General features: G+C 45.1%; 1 protein-coding gene across 4 annotated transcripts in view; it reads left to right on the forward strand.

Moving 5' to 3' along the window:
- Positions 1-14,371, forward strand: part of LOC102964297 (minichromosome maintenance complex component 3 associated protein) — a 55,905-nt gene extending 41,534 nt beyond the window's left edge. For 2 of the 4 annotated variants that reach the window (XM_042957179.1, XM_042957180.1), the window contains exons 22-29: positions 3,459-3,729; positions 3,942-4,039; positions 4,700-5,090; positions 6,431-6,688; positions 7,167-7,296; positions 9,196-9,402; positions 11,790-11,940; positions 13,065-14,371. In XM_042957179.1, the coding sequence (XP_042813113.1) occupies positions 3,459-3,729; positions 3,942-4,039; positions 4,700-5,090; positions 6,431-6,688; positions 7,167-7,296; positions 9,196-9,402; positions 11,790-11,940; positions 13,065-13,223 (1,665 nt within the window). In that variant the 3' untranslated portion in view covers positions 13,224-14,371. Of the gene's footprint in view, positions 1-3,458; positions 3,730-3,941; positions 4,040-4,699; positions 5,091-6,430; positions 6,689-7,166; positions 7,297-9,195; positions 9,403-11,789; positions 11,941-13,044 lie in introns of all 4 variants that reach the window. The other 2 variants (XM_042957181.1, XM_042957182.1) reach the window with 2 other exon arrangements.
- Positions 14,372-15,152: the final 781 nt, after the last annotated feature.

Consider the following 15,152-nt stretch of genomic DNA (forward strand, 5'->3'; position numbering starts at 1 on the left):
TCTTGTGGTTGTTGGCAGGATTCACTTCCTTATTGGCTGTGGCCAGGGCCTCTCCATGAGGCAGTGTGTAAGTTGGTAGCTGGCTGCCATCGGCTGGGCAGGACGACAGAGTCTCTCTGTAACCTAATCTTAAAAGTGATGTCTTGTCACTTTTTTCTGATTCTGTCTGTTAGAAGCACGTCATGGCAGGGGATTGTGCAAGGGCATGAGCACTAGGGGGTGGGATCATGGGGCTGTCTTTGTGGCTGCACCCCGTGCCAAGTGAGGAGTGAATTGGTACACTATGGTCCCACCCAGCCTTCCTTAATTTCCAAGGTGGCTACATCATCACTTTATCTTATCTCAGTGAGTGGGGTCACATTTTGATGGCTGTGTGATTGCTGTTTGCCTCAGAACCAGCCAAGTGTTCTGTGACTATGTTTCTTAATTTTATTGCAAATTGTAGTTGCCTTCGTTTCTCACTTACATACTTTTCTCTGTATCTCTCATTAATTTTTACCCAAATGTGCCAGCAGGTGGGTTGTGTGCATCTTAGTAGAGTTTCAGATGCTCTCTCACTTCACCTTATCCCTTTGAGAAAGTGCCATCCTCTTGCTCTCCTGTGGGCTGATAGTGTCCCAGGTTGTGGCTGCCACTCGATCTCCATACCACTAGCATGGTCCTGCTCCTCCCCCTGCTAACCCTGTGATCTCAGGCAGGTTCCATGTGACTCTGTGCTGCCTGTGTAGGAGTGCTCTTATGATCCCTCTTTTATTAAAAAAAGAGATTTGATGCTCTTGTTTATTTGTATAGTAATACCAACCGGCTCTTGTTTTCTGAGGAGCTTTCCTGATGTTCACTTTGTTCATTTCTTCCCCTTCCCCAATTTTTACTTTGTGTCTTTGTTTCAGTGTTTTAAACAATCTCTGACTGGCTTGTACCTCTTGGAGAGAAAGCCTGTCTCCTTCTTACATCATACTGCATTACCCATTCATTCAGGTATGCATTTCACAAGTATTTGTTGAGTGACTTCTCTGTCCCAAGTACTATTCCACATGCTGGGTTATAGCAGAGAACACATCAACACAAATCCCTCTTCTCAGGAGCTAATATCCTGGAGGGAGAAGGAAACTCGTGGGTAGAAAAATGTCAAGTGTCCCTCCTCCTGGTTTATAATCCAAATTATGGCAGTCCTCCCCTTTCCCATTCTTGCTTGCTGATACTTATTTTATTTTATCTTATTTTATTTATATATTTATTTCATTATGACTAATGCATTCCTTAATCCCCATCCCCCGTTTTACCCATCTTCCCACCTGCCTCCCCTCTGGTGACCATCAGTTTGTTTCCTATAAAGAGTCTGTTTCTTGGTTTGCCTTTCTCTTTTTCTTCATTTGCTCTGTTTGTTTTGTTTAATAAATTACACATGAGTGAGATCTTACGATCCCTCTTTTACCAAAGAGGGAACTGAGGCTCCAAGAAGTTAAACAAAATAGCCCTAGGCCACACAGCTGCCACATGGTGGCACTGCACACAGGTGCCCTTGAGGATGGAGTGAGCTGTACGTGTAGAGTTCCTAGAACAGCGCCTGACTAATACAAGTGCTTACTTGGTCCTGCCATTGACAGCAGCAGGGTGTGGGGTGTATCTTCCAGTTTCTTCCAAAGAAAGGATCTGTGGGAGCAGACGTTTTAGTTTTAGTCCTTGCCTCTTTGAAAATGTGTTTACCCTTGTATTTGCTTTGTGGTTCAGTGAGGTTTGTAGAAGTGTGGGTTGAAAGGTTTTTCCTTCCAGTTTTTCTCCCAAGGTCATCTGGCATCCAGAGTTGCTGTTGAGATGTCTGAGGTGATTCCTGTTCTTTTCTCTGTGGCCTGGTCTTGTTTCTCTCTGGAAGCCTGCTCTCTGACCCTGGGGTTCTGAAAATCCACTGGGGTGTGCCTGGTGACGACTTCTTTTGCTCACTGTGCTGGGTTTGACGGGGTCCTTTCAGGCTGGAGAGTACTGTTTCACTTCTGGGATGTTTTTGCATCTCAGTGCTACCTATTTTCCTTCTTTTGTTTTTTGTTCTCTTGAATTCCTGTGACAGATGTTGGATCTTGTCAGTTAATTCTCTAAGCTTCTTATCCTTTCTACTCTATTTTCTGTTTTGTTTTTAAATATCATGCTCTGGGAGATTCATTGACTTTTTTTTTTTTTTTTTAATGTTTATTTATTTATTTATTGGGAGCGGGCAGAGAGAGAGAATCCCAAGCAGGGTCTGTGCTGTTAGCATGGAGCCCGATGTGGGGCTCAATCTCGTGAACTGTGAAATCATGACCTAAACTGAAATCAGGAGTCAGACACTTAACCAACAGCAACCCAGGTGCCCCAAATTGACTTTATATTCTATACATTCTACCAAAATTTTTATTCCATATGTATCATTCATTTTTTCTTACTGTTATTTGAATTTATCATATCGTCTTGTGACTATTTTTAGATGCATCATGAGAGGAAATTAGGATTTTTGAGGTCTGAGCTTTTTTATGTTCCATGCAGGATTTGTTTCCTTTGGATTTCTCTTTCTTTATTATTCTGATCTCTCTCTTATGTTGGAGGCTCTCCTTGGACACCTTATCTGAGGCAGCCCATACCTGAGTGAGGCCCTAAAAGGCTGTCCATAAGCTCTGTGTTTGAGGTGGGGTTGCAGGTAGCTGAACAGCAAGCGTACAGTTTTTAGGGGGACTCCCAAGTGTCAGGATCTGCATGTTGTTTTCTTGGACTGTTTGGTTTCTTCGGGAAGGATTCCTCTTATCTCCTTGGCCAGCTGCTGATGGTCTTGGGACAGGTGGGGAGTGGCCAGTGCTCTGTCCCCTCCACTATGCTTGCATCATTTCAGGATAGGATGTCTGCCCAGGGGGCAGATTGCACTTAAAGGCCACCTGCAGGTGGGTGGATGACCTATAGGGCCACTGCGGTGGGTGTGACTTATCTGTGTGGTCCTGAACTTCACCTCTGGCTCTTGGTGCCACTGGATCTTGGTGCTCAGGACTTTTGCAGGCTCAGTCAGCCTGGTTCCTTCCATACCTCCATCTGTAACTCTTAAGGTCTGGCTTCTTCTGCTTCCTTAATCTTAACAGTGATTGCTCCCATGTCTGTGATGCTCGCAAGAAACTGGTCAGAATCCCTTGTCTGCTATTGGTTTACCTTTACTCCCTTCTGTCATTATGGGCTTTACCTGTTTGGGTTCTTTTTGGGGGGGGGGCGGTGCTTACCTGTTTTTATACCTGTTTAAGGGTAATTGTTAAGATTAAAGTAACATCTTCAAACACACTTCTAGCTAGAGGCTGAATTATCTGTTGACTTGGCTGTTTCTTGCACTAATCTACAGCCTCACGGAGGAGGGCAGCCCAGAGAGCAGTGAGCATTTGGTTGCGCTTATTCTGGGGCTCACATTCACTGCTGATTTGTCCCCTGGTGTGTCCCTCCTGATGGTCTAGATGTTGTTCCAGGTGGCTCACGGTGCTCTCAGCGACTGCGCCCTTGATGCTGTGGAGACGCAGAAGGAGCTCCTGGGAGCCAGTGGGCTCATGCTGCTGCTTCCCCCCAAAGTGGAGAGTGAGGACATGGCGGAGGAGGACGTGTACTGGCTGTCTGCGTTGCTACAGCTCAAGCAGCTCCTGCAGGCCAAGCCCTTCCAGCCTGCACTTCCACTTGTGGTCCTTGTACCTAGCCCAGGAGGGGATGTCATGGAGAAGGAAGTGGAAGATGGTTTGTGAAGGCAATTTCGTTTATGAACCAGCATGTTTAAAAATGGGTCGAGCCCCTGGTTTGAGGACGTGCTGGCAGTGTGGTGTGTGTAGGGAGTCGAGGGACAGCAGTGACTGGGAGCAGGGATGGGCGGGGTCAGTGCAGTGAGATGTGTTAGTTTGTCTGCACGCTGAGAGCATAAGACAGGTAACCTCTGTCTGTTTCTCTCAAAGGTCTGATGCTACAGGATTTGGTTTCAGCCAAGCTGATTTCAGATTATACCGTTATTGAGATTCCTGATTCCATTAATGACTTACAAGGCACAACTAAGGTGAGAAGTCTTCATCATTTTTAAAGGCCCGATAAGACATTTCAATTTTCCCCTTTTGTTCCGTCTTAAATGTAGTATATGTTACTGCTTGGATTTTTAACATTATATTTTGACAACTTAAGAAAATGTAAGCAGAAATCAAAATAAAAGACAAAATTTGCCTACAGTCCTGCTCTCTGAAACATATTAAATTGTTCATGTAAATTTTTTTTAGAGGTTTTGTTGTAATAGTTCCATTTTGGGAAAGAAGTGCCTGGAATTACGATGAAAGTAACTGCGGGAAGCTAGAGGGTGTGAGAGTATGTGGGTGTGCAGCAAGGTGCTGGGCTTCCTAAGCATGGGGGGCCCTGGCTTCCCTTTCTGTGCGTGGTGAAGGTGGTGTGCAGGGCTGGGTTACCTTGGGCCTGAGCCCTTCCAGGGTGACCCTGCAGGCTTTACTCCTCAGGATAAGATGGGACCTGGAGCCCCTCTCTGGGAGGCATAGGGGGCGGAACTCTAGTGCCGTGGAAGCTTCTGCCCGCTTCCTAGTGTGGTTGAGAAGCTGGTGTTCCCTGTGGCACCTGCTGTGACAGCTGTGAGAGAGGTACTTTCGGGAAGCTCTTTCTGAAAAACAGGATGAACTGTTTAACCGAGTCTCTCCTGAATGTTTTTGCATCTCAGGTTTCACGGGCTGTGCAGTGGCTGGTCTCCCACTGCCCCTGTTGCCTTGACCTTTGCTGCCAGACCCTCATTCAGTACGTGGAAGATGGGGTTGGCCGTGAGTTTAGCGGCCGGTTTTTCCATGACAGAAGAGAGAGGCGGCAGGGCGGCCTGGTCTCACAGGAGCCTGGAGCCATCATTGAGCTGTTCAACAGTGTGCTGCACTTCCTGGCCTCCCTGGTGTCATCTGAACAGCTGTGCGACCTGTCCTGGCCTGTCACTGAGTTTGCCGAAGTAGGGGGCAGCCGGCTGCTTCCTCACCTTCACTGGAATGCCCCGGAGCACTTGGCCTGGTTAAGGCAGGCTGTGCTTGGCTTCCAGCTTCCACAGATGGACCTTCCACCCCCGGGGGGTACGTGCTCTTGCTAAGGGGTCCTGGCTGGGGAGGAATGTGGGACAGCTAAGTCTCCTGTTTTCCGTTCTTACTATAGTGATAATCTGGCAGGTATTGGGCGCTGATGTGAAATTTGTATGTCCTCATCCACTGTGCGCCCCCTGCTCCCACACTATACCCATTCACACCTGCCTTTGGGTTTAGGAGTCAGAGTTGGGGCTGTTTGTGGGGGGCTGTGGGCCCTTCATCACTAATAGAGCAGCCTGTGGGTGTCCGCACGGCCCAGGAAAGAACGTGGTAAGCGGTGTTGGCCTGAACACATAGCCCAAGGCCCACGGTTTCTGAATTGACAGCAGGTTCTATCCTGCCTTTGCCACAGGGTGTGGGGGCAAAGAGCGTGGGGACCAGGCAGCCCTGCCCACATTGCTGGCTCCGCTGGGACCATGACACTCTGTTACTTTAACACCAGTGTTCCTTCTTTGTCGAAGAAACCTCTGTTCTGTGACTCTGGTTGTGCCCAGGTGAGGCTGTTGTGATGAAGACTCTATAGGTCCCCTGGGCTGGGCAAGGAGGCTGTCCCTTCCTTTGCTCACACTGTTAGGAGGGAATGAGGCTGTTTGCTACTTATGTAGTACAATACATGGCCTTGGCACGGCCACTCTCCTTTGGGCCTTTGAACAGAGGCCTCAGGTACCCTTGTAAACTTTGGGTTGTGGGGGTGCCTGGGTGGCTCAGTTAAGCATCCGACTTTGGCTCAGGTCATGATCTTATTACTGTTTGTGAGTTTGAGCTCCGCATTGGGCTCTGTGCTGACAGGTCAGAGCCTGGAGCCTGCTTCGGATTCTGTGTCTCCGTCTCTCTCTGCTCCTCCCCCCACTCATGCTCTGTCTCTCAAAAATAAACATTAAAAAAAATTTTTTTTAATGGGGTGTGGTCTTCAGTAGGTCTCATAGATGCTCGTTATTGAAGAAACCCAAACGGAAGCAAACCACACGATGTAAATATGAGCTAGGGCAAGGTTCCCCAAAAGAAGCCCAGACTTCCGGTACCAGATTCCCCTGGGTGCTTTTTACAATACAGATTTCTGGTGTAACCACAGTCCTGTATAATCAGAGCCTCTAGGTTGGACTCTGTTGTTTATTTTGTCCAGGGTGACTGTTTGCATCTCTTAACGGGACGTGGGGAGGGAGATGCTCTTTGTTCAACAGCTGTGGTTCTATTGTATTCAAATTTGAAAGCAAACTTCTCAAATACACAGTTATCTTTTCCTAAGAAAATGTGGAGTGAAGACATTTTGTGTAGTGTCCACCTATATACTCTGGCCAAATCTTGTAACTGAGGAGGTGTTTTCTCTCCAGCGCCCTGGCTCCCCGTATGCTCCATGGTGGTCCAGTATGCCTCCCAGATCCCCAGCTCTTGCCAGACGCGGCCTGTCCTCCAGTCCCAGGTGGAAAACCTGCTCCGCAGAACCTACCGCAGGTGGAAGAGCAAGAGCCATTCGCTGGGCCAGGGGGCAGGGCCCTCAGTTGCCGAGATCCCATGGGATGACATAATTGCCTTGTGCATCAACCACAAGCTGAGGGACTGGACACCCCCTAGGCTTCCTATCACCTCAGGTAATTAGTGCTCGGTGCTGTGGGGTCACATCAGGAGAACTACTTGGTCCAGTTTCAGCAAAGAAAGATGTTTACTTTGATGTTTCTTTTTCTGTGGGTCGCTGCCCTTCCGTTCTATAGGACTCCCCTTTAAGCCAGTGACTTCCAGGTGACTGTTAACATTGGGAGGAGCTAGGAGTATTCCGGGGGAGCCTGGAACCATCTCCCTGAAATGGGCCCCTAGGCTGGCTCTAAGTTAGATTTCGGTAGCTCTGAGTAGTTGTACTGGTCATGCCACAGTCTGGACCTGAGCCTGTCTGAACCTTAAATGACCCATGGATGGTGAGGCATGTTTCGTCAAGCATGGGAGTCACATAAGTGCATGGCTTTAGTTAGTAGGGCTTGTTCTTAAATCAGTGTATAAGCAAACTTCAAGTGGTCACCTGTTGCTTGTTGCTCTTTTGATACTCTTTTCTCATTTGTTTTTGTATTTTTTCAGAGGCTCTGAGTGAAGATGGTCAGATATGTGTATATTTTTTTAAAAACCACTTGAAAGCATATGATGTTCCTTTGTCATGGGAACAAGCCAGAATGCAGACACAGAAGGAGCTACATCTGAGTCATGGGCGGTGAGATCTGTGTGTATTGTGTGTTTCTGTCCTGACAGCCAGCAGAGCAAACTGCATTATTCTCCTCCAGAGTACAGAGACAGAACATTAATGTTCTACACACAGAATCCAGCCCACTGTGGTTAGATTTAGACAAATACCTCAGGAACAGATCATTCTTATGCAAGCATCTCATTTATCAGACAAACCTGACCCTGAAATCATAACATAGCCAGGAGAATCTAGACAAAAGAAAGCAGACATTTCATCTCACCTACAAACCTAGTTCAAAAGTACTGAATAAAATGTGTTAGCACATATAATTTTCCAGTACATAAAAAAGTTCACAAGTAGGCTTTATCCCAGGATAAACAATGTCAACAACAGAAATCTCTTGTAATTTGCTGTCATAGAAAAATAGTGATCATTTCAGTAGGTATTTAAGTTCTTTTATTAAAATCTGTACCCTCCAAACCCAATTTATACTCATTCTTGATAAAATTTCTTATCAAACTTGGGTAAAAAAACTCCTTACCTTCATAAGGCATTTCACCATAAAACTACCAAAAAAAAAAAAAAAAAAAAAAAAAAAAAAAAATCCTTCTTGCTAAGACATTAGAAATATGAATGTCAGAACAGCCTGAGCTGCCTGATTTCACTTGTTCACTGCTGTCCTGGGAATGCTGCCCTGATGTAGGGACACAGATAAGATGGTGTAAATACCAAAAAGAAGGAGTAACTGTTGTTTTTAGACAGTTAAAATTGTCACTTCAAGAAAATCAACAGTTACATCCATAGAACTATTTGGAGTTCTATAGGTGTAATCAGACAGATGGACTTACAATGTACAAAAATTCTCATTCACAGCAGCAACTAACCCTTAACATATGGACGTATACTGATCCAGGAAAGGAACTAAACCCTTGTGCAGGGAACTCTCAGGGACTTGAAGGTGCAAAGAAAACCTGAATGAGTGAGAGGTCGGCTAGCTTTGTTGATGGGAAGATGGAGTGGTGTAAAGATGTCAGTTCTTAAACTGTAAAGTCAGGGCTTTTCTAATCAAAAACCCAAAAGAGGAATTTTCCCCCTGGTCTTGACAAGTTAATTCTAAAATATATTAGGATGAGAAAAAATGTAGCAATTGCTGAGAAAATTTTGAATAAGAATAACAAGGAGGTGGGGTGCCTGGTGGCTTAGTTGGGCAAGCACCCAACTTTTGATTTTGGCTTAGGTCATGATCTCACAGTTTGGTTCGTGGGATCCAGTCCTGGTTCGGGCTCTGTGCTGTCAGCACAGAGCCTGCTCGGGATTCTTTTCTCTCCCTCTCTCTTTGCCCCTCCCCCTACAAACAAATAAACATTATAAATAAATAAATAAATAAATAAATAAATAAATAAATAAATAAATAACAAGGAGGATCTGCTGTGCCTCATATCAGAACATATAGTAAAGTTACAACAAATAGATGAGAATAGGAAGTCCAGAAACAAAAACCATATGGGACAAAGTACCATGCGAAACCAGTGAGGACAGACGGCATCTATTTAGAAAAAATAAAATAGTAGACCCCCTTTCTCCCTCTGTGAATATTACTTACACAGGGATTTAAGAGCTAAATGTAAAAATACAAACCTTACCAATATTAGGGTAAAATAGAACCTCGTTGATAACCTTGGGATGGGAAACCAAACTCCGAGTAGAGAAGCTCCAAGCACCCAGCTGCCCAGGAGAGAAGGTAAGCCTTTCCTGTAAGGCAGAGGTTCCCTTCCTTCCTTTGTGCCCAAGCCTGACCCTGAGGGAAGCAGGAAGTAGGCAAGGGTAGGTCTGGGGCTCTGTGTCTACACGCACACTCTACCTGCTGCTGGAGGAACCTTTCTTCCTCCTTCCTGACCATAAGCATTTCAAAACATGTACTTACAGTTTGGGGATAAAGTCTTCGCACCCGTCTGCAAACAAGTTTCCTGCTCCGATACTGCACATGCACTGGAAAGGGAAGAGGAATGTAGAGCATGGCCCAGAGGGGCGGGCTCCCAGCACCCAGGATCTGATGCGTGGAGCCTCCGCCCAGGAGCTCCTGGCCCAGTGTCTGTCCCGGAGTCTGCTGCTGGAGAAAGAGGAGAGCAAGAGGTGAAGTCTATTCCCTTAGGTTTATTGTGTCCGTTAGGCCCCTTCATGCTGGATTAGCAAGGATCACAGTGACGTGACTGTTTAAAAAAGAAGGCAAGTCAGATGTGTGAAGTATAAGCTCTTTGAAGGCAGAGGCAGTGCCCTAGATAGTAGGTCTTAAACTGTTTGAAATCAGTTTCATTACTGTTTATTACTGAGAGTCATAAGTTTTCTGGTGGGAGAGAAAGCATGGCTGGCTGATGGAGTCTCTTCAGTGGATAGTGAGTGCTGAATGTGTGGCTGGCACTGGCTCTCTGCCCTTGGCAAGCCTGAGGGTGCCAGTGCGTCGTCCCACACCGTAGACACTCCTCTGCGTCTCCCACCACCCTTCTTAATGGTTTTACTGAGAAAGAGAACCAGGAAGAAGGCAGTTTACAAGGTGGCCTTTACCCCATCCCCTCACCCCCAGCAGCCTCCCTGGGTCCAGCTTATCACCAAGGGCAGCCCCTCCCCTTGGCTGGGATCCCATCTCCCACCCACTCAGGACACTCACGTGAGCTGCTCTGTTATGTCCCCTTCCTCCCAGCACCCTAGAACAGGGAACCATGCCTGAGCCATGCTCCTTTGATCGTAAACTCCTCAAACAGTGTGATCCTCCCTTCTGTCCTCCCAGTCTCTCCTGAGCCCCTCCCTGCCCCCATGTCTGCACTGGTAAGAGTCACAAGCAGCTTGCTGAACTGACCATGAGCCCCAGTCTCCAGCAGCGTTCCACACCTTTGTTCTCTCCCTCCTACCTCGCAGGAGACCTAGTCCCTTTCCTGCCCAGCTGGTAACTCCCCCTAGGGCTCTCCGGGTTCTTCTTCATCCCCCGACCCCCTCACCTAGCCTCTGTGCTGTTTGCACCCCCACTCCCCAGTGATAATCTCCAATTTCAAATAACGTCAATATTCTGACAACTCCATATCTAAAAACCCCGAGTTCTCTGAAATCCAGATTTGAATATGCAACGGCTTCCTTAAAATCTTCATTAGTCATTTATAGGATGCCTGATAGCCATCTCAAAGCTAACATCCCAAATCTAATTCCAGGTTTTCCCCCATTTGAGATGGTCTTCCCAGTTGATGAGATTTTGTCCTTCCAGCTGCCCAGGCCCAGTGCTTTGGAATTATTCTTCCACATCCAGTTCATCCATAAATCCTATTGTCTCTATCAAAAATGTATTCAGACTTGGACCGTGTGTTGCAGTGGGCTGTGGTCTAGTCTTGGCAGACCCAGTGTGAACCTTTCGTGTGAAGCAGAGGTCATGTTTTCCTTTGCTCACAACCTTCCAATGACTTCCTCTCCAATGAAAGGCAGAATCCTTATGAGGTGGGCAGGGCCTATGTGATCTGCCTCCCATTTCCTTTGTGACCTCTGCTCCTTCAACCTGTGAGGTAGCACACGGCCAAGCCTTTGTGCCTGCTGTTTCTTTTGCCTGGAACTCTTCAGCCACCTCCAGATATCCCTGTGGCTCACATTACACTCATGTCCAGTCTCTGCTCAAATGTCCGCTTCTCAGCGAGGTCTTCCTTGCCTGTCCCTCAAACCCTTCCTGTCTTCATGTCTCTGCTTTGTCTTTCTCACCTTCAGACTGCATTTCCCTTTTCTTTTGTTCTTTGTCTATCTCCCCTCACTAAACTATAAGCTGCTTACAGCTGGGCCTTGTCTCTTTTCTTTCAGTGCTGTATCCCTGGTACCTAGAATGGTGCGTAGTGTTTGGTGGGGGCTTGTTGGAAGAGTGAATGAATGTGTCATGATTTTCAAAGTAGACTTTCATAGGTGTGTATCGTTTAAGCAGTTGGATCAGATTGTTTTTCTTGAAAAGATCAGTGAAAAAAGTGGATGGAGTGAACATCTTACAAGTGTGTTAGGTGGTGGTGGGATATTATTTTGAGTTAATTTTAAACTATTAGCAGCAATCCACACATCTGGATAATCCATCAAGAGATAAGAATTAATTATAAATACCAAAATAAGCCAGAGAAAATAAACCAAATGGGAGAATTATGAGTAATGTTAAGTAACATGCAAAAGCAGTTGTTTGGATAAATGTGACCTTTTCTGTTAAATATAAATTGGACTTACAAATTAAAGAGAAGATTAAAAATTTTTAGGAGTGTGGTTCTGCTTCTCATAACTGTTCTACCCTTAGTAAAAAGCAAAGCTTTAAAAGGTTAAAAGTAGGGGTGCCTGGTTGGCTCAGTTGGTGGAACAAGTGACTTGATTCTCGGGGTTGTAAGTTTGAGTCCCATGTTGGATATAGAGATTACTAAAAAATAAAATCTTAAAATTTTTTTTAATTAAAAATATTTATAGGAGAAAAGTGAATGATAGTTAAATGTTTTATTCCTCATTCTCAAATGCTTTAGGTTTGAAGATCAGCTTCAGCAGTGGTTGTCTGCAGATGCAGGAGTGTTTACAGATTCAACATCCCTTCCCCTCTACCTTCCTCAGACCCTGGTGTCTCTGCCTCAGACTATTGAACCTGTGATGAAGACAGTGACCACTACCAGCCCTCAGGTGGGAGGAGCGTACATTTGGCATTTGAATTAGAATTGAAGACTGAGAGAATGGCGGGGAAAAGTAACATCTCCATTCATCATATGGTATTGTGATGACCAATAAATTATTAGCTTAAATTAGATCTTTTCTTAATCTGTCAGTGTTATAGAGGCCCAGCTAATTCTGAGTTTCTATGTGTGAAATGAAGGGAGAGTGGAATTAAAACATGCTTACAAATTGAACAAAACCCATAACCGTGTTCTGACACGCAGTGAGGGCATTGAGGAGAATAACAAAGGTGATGATGGTGGCTTCTGTTTGTGCACATGATGTCCAAGCCTTGGCATCACCCCAGTCTTCCTCTGCGGGGTTAACTTTCCCTGAGGAAAATTAATGACCGAGGAAGGTAAGATCACAGACGTCAGGGGCTCACCCAGGAGTGTGGCTGAGCTGCTTTTCAGAGCCAGACCTGATTGGCTCCGAAGCTCAAGGTCTTTCTACCTCATGATCCTCTTTCAGTGGTAACAAAAGCAAAAACAGAGTTTTCATCATAGATTATAATGCTGGACATTTAAAAAGTATGCTCCTGGACTGGTTTTAGGAAGCCCTTCAAGAGGGAAGAAAAGCAAATTAAGAAGGCATACTGTTGCCATTCATCAGTTTGGCAGGTACCTTAAGAATGTTTGTACGTTTTGACTTAACAATTCTGCCCTAAAGAAACTACCATATATAACAAAAATTGATGGGTTTTTGTTGTTGTTGTTCACCTGTAGTATTAATCATACTGCATAAAAAAATGGAAACTAAATATCCAAAGATGGGAGTCAGGTTAAACAGTTACAGGACATATGATGGAATAGCTCATAGCCCTTGACAATTATATTTTATAAAAATGACTGACACTGGAAGTGGATGATACAATGAAGAGAAACATTCTATGTGCAGGTGATACCAGCTGTATATGTATGTGCTGAAAGAGGCGGGGAGGATGTATATGATAGATGCCAAGAAACGGGTTTGTTGAGCCCAGCAGGCCACAGATGAAGTTTCTAACATGAATCAGATATACTGCCTTCAAAGAGAATATATTTGGGTTTATGGATCTCCCCAAACTATTTTTAGGTTCTTTTTTATTTAAATAGAATGAAAGGCCAAGGGAGCAACTGCAGTTGTCAGAGGCAACAGGCACATCTGTGACTGAACGGCTCAAGTACCTGGAAAGGCTGATGCAGAGTTCAAGGGAGGAGGAAGTTGCCTCTGAGCTCCATCTCTCTGCACTGCTGGACATGGTGGACATTTGAGCTACGGGACCTGAGAGAGTGAGAGTCTCCCGAAGATTTTTGCCTTTACTCGAAATAATGTTCTTCTCAGATGTTTGATGCACTGTTGGAAATGTGATTATTAATCATGCAAATAAACCATTTGAGTGTCTAATGAGGCCATCCCAAGTTTTCAGAATGAAAGGCTCTTTTCTCCTGTGTAGTGTCTTTGATATTCTTACGTTTCATCTCACATTGTCACCCACCAACATAGGCTCTGAGGGAGTTTGCAGCTTACATTTCTGTGTGCATCATTCATTTCTAAGTTGGAATCACTGATGTGTCAGACATCAGTAACACAGGGACAAACAAGACACAGGAACCCTGCTCACCAGGCCCACCTAGCTCACATCCAAGAGAGCCAACGTTATATGTACATAGCAATCTGAAGGTGTGTGCAGGGCATATCCCTGCCCTGGAAGCAGAGGGGAGACCAGAGGATTATGTGGAGAAGAGAGAATTCCAGGAGGGGAGTGCAGGGTGGAACTGGGCAGAATGTGATGTAGCTGAGAGGTTATGGCACCTGGAGGTGTCAGTGTGGTAGTACTGCCAACTGAGGGGGGATAGGCCAGACCACAGAGACCCTTGCTGCCTTATTCTGAGTGCTGTGGGAGTCATTTGTTGGAAGATATTAGGAGAGAAGTGACTTGGTCACTTCTTTTAAAGATGGTATATAGGCAATTCTGGTCAGCAACACAAGGCAGGAATCTCGAAAGGGGTGCTGAGCAGCCATCCATGTGAAAAAGGAAAGGCATAATCTTGAGTTTGTTAGCAGTTGGTGTGGAAGAAGGATAAATTTGAGCCATCCACAGAAGGAGGTATTATTAATTTGGTGATGCTGAGTATGACCACCAATCTGAAATTGGCACTCAGCATCTCCCTATTATAATCCTTTAGTCTCTCCAAGAAGACTGTATCTTCTCATTCTCCTCAAACCTCCAGCATTCTTAGATGATGACCTTGCTTATTTCACTGAGAAAACAGAAGCACTAAGAACAGAACTTCTTATCCCACGACCACCAAATCTACCAGCCAATCCCTACTTCCTTAGAACAAAACTATTTACTTCTTTTAGGGATTTTTTCAGTGATTAATTTCATGTTCATCAATAAAGACCTTAAATAATGCTATTTCTTAATCTTGATTTTATTTTTTATTTTTTTTTCCGCCGCCGCCGCTCTTAATCTTGATTTTAGACATTATCTGTTGATTTCCCACAATGAAAGAGAACTTAGCTCTCCTAGACTATCCTCTCTGCAACATACTTTATGCATGCCTAAATATCCACATTTCCTCTTCTAGTCTTCCAAACAGCTTGACAAAATGTGGGCTGAAGTGTGCATTCGGAGTTCAGTATGACTATTAATACTGTTGGCCATTGAGCCCAGTATTGGTTTATGATTACACTTCCTTTAGTTATGTTAAAATTAATAAAAGGAAACCTCATTTAAAATGGAGTCAGGAGGCCAGTAGGGGGAGCTCTAGTGCTCTACCAACCGAAGACATCTCTGTAAGAGGGACATCTTGTCAGGATACTACTTTACTGTCCCAGCTGGAGGAAGGAAGGTTTCCTCCTGCCCAGGCCAGGCAATAGTCCGGCCAATGAGAGACTGCCACAGCTCAAGCAATGGGAGAAAGTTACAGCTCAGCTAATGAGAAGCCGCAACACTTTCGGCATCCAGTTTACTACAATTGATTTTCTGTTTACAATAGCCCTGCCCAACTCCCTCTTTTCCTCTATAAGGCCATGTTCTGGTTTGTTCCTTGGAGTTATGGTTTTGCCTTAGCTTGCTTGTCTTGCGTTGTGGTTCTCTGAAATTCCCAAATAAACCCATTTTTGCTGGCAAGATAACTGATGATTTTATTTTTAAGGTTAACCGGTCCAACTTTTCAGTTTTCCCTGGAGTTGGT

Source organism: Panthera tigris, chromosome C2 (genome assembly GCF_018350195.1).
Source record: "Panthera tigris isolate Pti1 chromosome C2, P.tigris_Pti1_mat1.1, whole genome shotgun sequence".
Lineage (NCBI taxonomy): Eukaryota > Metazoa > Chordata > Mammalia > Carnivora > Felidae > Panthera > Panthera tigris.